The 4802-nt window shown below is 57.0% G+C and overlaps 1 protein-coding gene across 1 annotated transcript; it reads left to right on the top strand.

Annotated features, from left to right (window-relative positions):
• Positions 1-1042: 1042 nt before the first annotated feature.
• Positions 1043-4802, top strand: LOC144615821 (antimicrobial peptide NK-lysin-like). Its single transcript, XM_078443806.2, has 5 exons — positions 1043-1198; positions 1750-1853; positions 2334-2417; positions 3556-3724; positions 4626-4802. Exons 1-5 carry the CDS (start codon positions 1147-1149, stop codon positions 4631-4633), a joined length of 417 nt encoding a protein of 138 aa, XP_078299932.2. The 5' UTR covers positions 1043-1146; the 3' UTR covers positions 4634-4802.

Genomic DNA, 4802 nt, shown 5'->3' with positions numbered 1-4802 from the left:
CTGGGAGGTGCTGAGGGGGCCGTGCCAGCTCGTCCTGGCTGCACGCCTCTGCCGTCTCAGCAGCTGGGGGTGGGGGAAGGTTCTAGTCCAAGCAGGACCCCAGGCGGCCCCGAGGCTGAGGTCAGGGCCCCTGCTCTCCGCACCCAGTTTCCTCCTCTGAGCCGCGAAGGAGGTGGGGGAAGGTTGCCAGACAAAAGGTGGGATGCCCAGTGTAATGTGAGTGTCAGGTAAACAGCAAACACATTTCAGTGTGAGTGTATTCCACGCAATCTCTGGGACACGCTTAGACTAAACAATGACATTATCTATCTGATAGTGGATGTGACCTGCACAGACTGTATTTTCATTGTAGATGAGGCCAGTGACCTTCATGGCACAGATGAGGGGTCAGACCCGGGAGTTGGGACTAGATCCCTGTCCGTGGCTCACTTCCTTCTCAAGGGCTGTCTTTCCCTATGGACCAGGTGAGGGACGGCTGGGCTGGACCTGGCTCTGAGGGAAAAGCCTGCCTCCGTGATGGTGGCCAGGAGGCTGGTGAGGGGCTGGGGACCCAGGGTGTCTGTGGTGCCCATGCCCGGGGATCACCAAGCATGAGAGCAGGGCTGGGAGGAGCTGTCTGCATCTACACTGAGGGACCTGTCTCTAAATGTGGCGGGGTCTGGTGGTGCTCCATTGGCTGAGATGGTTGGGGGAGAGCAGGGATACAGGAGGTGGCTGGTGGAGGGACACCAGCATAGACCCCTGGGAGAGGAGGGGAGGGAAGGGGGAGGGGTGGGAAGCTCCAGGGCCAAGGGCCTACCTGAGCCTTCAGGTGCAGGGATTGCTCTATTCATTACCTCATCTGAGGGCAGGGGGTGGGGGGCATCATGGTAGCTGCTGCCCTCCAGCACCCCTCACTCACTGGGAAAGCTCTAACAGTGTGTGGGTGTGTGTGGGTGTGTGTGGCCGGGGAGGTGGAAGACAGTGTGGAGTCTCTGAGGAAGCACTCCTCCCCCCACTTCTCCACAAACTGGTGTCTGTGTTTGTGGTAAAGCCAGTGACACGGGGACATGGCCTATAAGAGGAGCAGGACCCGGCAAGGTCAGATTGTGAGGTGGCCAGCCACATAAAGCGGGGTGTGAAGAGTGCTTCAGCAGCTGCCCCACCATGACCTCCTGGGCCCTCCTGCTCCTTGCCTCAGTGCTCCTGGCCACCCCGGGTAAGGACATTCCCCCATGCACATCCTGGCAGCTACTTCTTAGCAGAGGGTAGGGACAGTCTGGAGACTGGGTTGGGCTGGGCCACCAGATTTGAACTCCTGGGGGAAGGCAAGAGAGAAAGAACGACCTCTGAAAGGAGATGAGGGTAGTGTTCTCTTAGAGCAGCTCCAAATCCGTGTGTGTGTGTGTGTGTGTGTGTGTGTGTGTGTGTGAGACGGGGGGGGGGGGGGGGGGGGCGGGGGGAGAGAGAGGAGAGAGAAAACAGAAAAACAGAGACAAAGACAGAAAAGAGCTTCATGGATGATGTTGGTGGGGGGCGGGGGTGGGGGGCAGATAATCTTCTCCTGTTTTCCAGAAAGAATTGAGAGCATGTCTGTTGCACAGAGACTGGGTCAGAGCAGCTCCAGGGCGGAGCGCAAGGACAGGCCTCCTGGATTCCTCACAGATCCCTGCTCCTGGCCTGTTTTCTAGCTACCTCCTGGGCTCCCACCAGCCAGGAGATCTGTCTCCTTCCACTTGTGAAGGGGTGCTGATGGTGTTTCTTCCCCAGGGCTGACCTTTTCTGGTTTGAACCCTGAGGACAATGACTTGATGACCACTGACTTGGGTCAGGAAAAGCAGTTCTTAGAGAGCTTGGTCCTGGAGTCCCCCCAGGTTGGTGGCTGGTTCCCTGCTCACTTCCCATAACCACCCCCTCACACATTGTCTCCTCCCCGGGAGCAGCAGGCAGGGCTGCACATCTCACTGGGCAGAGGGGTGGGGAGGCAGGGCTGTGGGCTGAAGATGCTGGTTTTGTGCACCGTTGTGCCCGTGGCAGAGGTCGGGGGGCTACCTGGGTCTGGCTGAGCTCTCCCCAGGAGGGTCCCCCGGGTTCTGACCAGAGTAGAGAACAGGGTCAGGGGCTGCTCTGGGTGAGGTGCTGTGGGTGTGGGGCAGGGTCTGGGGTGTGTCAGCCCTACCAAGACTAGCAGGAAGGTGGGCAGGGACCAGCCAGCCTGCTTCAGGCCTGAAAGCACAGAAAGATCCTCGATGATCCTGCTGGCCTAGGAGACACCAGAGAGCTCCTCCTGGGTCCCTGCCAAGGACTGTTGGGGTGTCTGAGACACCATCCCAGGATGCATTGTTTTCTGACAGGGTGACCAGCTGGCTATCAAATGCAAGATTTGTAAGGTGACAATCCAAGCTCTGAGAAAAGCCTTGGGAAATGATATCACACAGGTGAGGCTTGTCATTTGGGGAGCCATTTGCAGGGCGGCCAAGGGTATGAGTGGGCTTGTAGGGCTAAGGGTGACACTGAGGAAGGGGCTGATCCCTGGTTGGGCCAGAGCTTCTCAGCAGGGGATCTGTGGTCCCCCTGGTATCTGGGACTGACTTCAGAGAATCCCTTGAAATCATGAAGCTCTGTGAGTGTGAAAGTAGGAAGAGGAGCGTGCGTGATTTCCGTCCCATTGTCAAAGGAAATTTGTTCCCAGAGCAGGTAGGAATCTTTCCCCTTTGGCCCATCCACGTGTGTCCAGGGACGAATTTTGTGAGATTGGTTGCATGGTGGCCTGGCTAGACTGATATGCCCCAGATCTCCCAATTCCTAGCAGCATGGCTTGGCCAAGCCCTTAATGCTTTCTGAGCCTCAGTTTTCTTTTCTGTTTAGTGGGATGGATCATAATCGCCCCTTGTAAGTTATCGAAGCCCTTTAAAGGAGCTGAGGGGTGGAGGAGCTTAGCTCCATGCCTGGCCCTGAGCACCTGCTGAACAAGGGATGTGTTACTACCAAGAAGCCCTGCTTCCCCTCCCTCCCTCCCTCTGCTTTGTTCCCTGATCCTGCTCATCTCCCTGGCGCTGCAGGGCCCACCCTCAGCCCTGGGAACTCAGCTTTATCCTTCTCCACTGGATGGTGGGAGAAGGTACGTCCAAGTGGAATGTGCCAAGACTCCAAGTGCTTTCTTTTCCTAACCTTCGTCACACAGCCCTGTGCACGAGCCCCGTCAGGCTGGGACCCAGGAAGCTTGGCAGGCAGAACCCTTCCTGTGGGTCTAGGAGCCGTGGACGCTGTTCTCCACACAGAAGGCAGGGGGGCAGGATAATGATGTACAGGGGAGTGGGACACTACAGGGTCAACTGTCCTTCTCGCAAGAGCCCCTCCTGGCCAGGCTTGGGCCAGGGCCTTGGTGCCTGGGCGTGAGGTCTGATCCCTGCCTCTCTAGCCTCTGCTCCGTGGCCGCCTGGCACCAGGCCCTCCTCCCAGCATGCCCTTGGTCAGGGTGCTCAGGGCCTAGAGCTGCTGGGGTCTGCAGGGGGGTGGCAGTCCTGGGCCGAGCTCACCTGAATTCTCTGTCTTCCTATGGTGCTGTTACTGCAGGAAGCCATCAAACAGGCTGCGTCCCTGGTGTGCAGGGAGCTATTTCCACTGGATGGTATTTGCAAGGAAATAATCAATAAATTTCTTGATAAGATCACCCAGGGTATCATGAATGGGAAAAGCCCTGAGGAAATCTGTGTGAAACTCAGGATATGCAAATCTGAAAAAGGTGAGTGCAGAGGTGACAGCAGGGACTCATTCCTGGAGGGCTCACATCATGTCCCCACATATGTACAATACGGTTTCGACCCACAGAAATCCAGCTGTGATACACATCCCACCAAGCTTCCCTGCAGTGACATGTTACCCCCACCACTGTGTGGAAAGTGGGGAGAAGATGGGTAGGTGGGCTGTAGCTGGAACCGGTTGAGAAATACTCCAGGCCATCCTGGGGTGCCATCAGGTCCCCATCTCCGGTCAGCTGTGTACTTGAGCAAGTAGCTCAACCTCTGTGAGCTTGAGTTTCCTTCCTGGTGAAGGGATAGGCATCCGTATTTCTGATTTTCAACAAGGATTGAATGAAATGATTACGTGTAAAGAGGTTAAGACCAAGCAAGCTGCCTCAGACTGGGATATTCAAAGACATCAGAGCCCTGATTGAACTCCCATCCCCCGGCCTAGTATGGGATCCCTGGGCATCAGAGAGACAGGTCACATCTTTGCCCAGGACACTAGGACCTGAGAGCTGAGCTCAGGAACCCCGCTGGCAAGGAGGGCTCTCAGTCTCTCCCTCCAGGGCTGCTCAGCTGTGCCCGCAGATCAGGCCACGGCTGCAGCACATGGGCCGGGAAGGGCCCCCGATTGGCTCTGGCAGCTCGTGTAGCCCTGACCGAGGCTGTGGGACTTGATGCCGGCAGATCGGGGGTCACCTCATACTTTGAGGTCCTCACCATTTCCTGCGATTAGAGTCTGCGGTTTTCATCTCTGAAGCCCCACAACCCACACAAACCCCTGACTGGGTTCCAGGATGTGACTCCAGGTGTGCTCAGTAGGGACAGGTGGCTCTAGTCCCCATATCCCCCGGACAACACACACCCCTGCCCACTTGTCTGCTCTTGTCTCCACTCCAGGTCTCTGAGCCTCTGGGGTCTCTGACGCCACTCTGGGGAGAAGCACAGAGTCTCCCACAACCACCACCTGCTTCTGCCCTCCCAAATCCAGAGCCGGCCCTCCAGTGTCTCTCAGCTAACTTCTCATTGCCTTCCCCTGCAAGAGAATAAATGCCATGCAAACTTTTAGCCACAGCT

Source organism: Panthera onca, chromosome A3 (genome assembly GCF_046562875.1).
Source record: "Panthera onca isolate mPanOnc1 chromosome A3, mPanOnc1 haplotype 2, whole genome shotgun sequence".
Classification (NCBI taxonomy): Eukaryota; Metazoa; Chordata; class Mammalia; order Carnivora; family Felidae; genus Panthera; species Panthera onca.
The sequence above is the reverse complement of the archived record's forward strand: the minus strand, read 5'-3'. Positions and strand labels throughout refer to the sequence as shown.

Bases quoted from the DNA above. Each gene is read 5' to 3' on its own strand.
- LOC144615821 (XM_078443806.2), top strand. From the start codon at position 1,147: ATGACCTCCTGGGCCCTCCTGCTCCTTGCCTCAGTGCTCCTGGCCACC. The intron at 1,199-1,749 runs GTAAGGACATTC...TTTCTTCCCCAG, and splicing joins AGTGCTCCTGGCCACCCCGG to GGCTGACCTTTTCTGGTTTG. The intron at 2,418-3,555 runs GTGAGGCTTGTC...CTGTTACTGCAG, and splicing joins TGGGAAATGATATCACACAG to GAAGCCATCAAACAGGCTGC.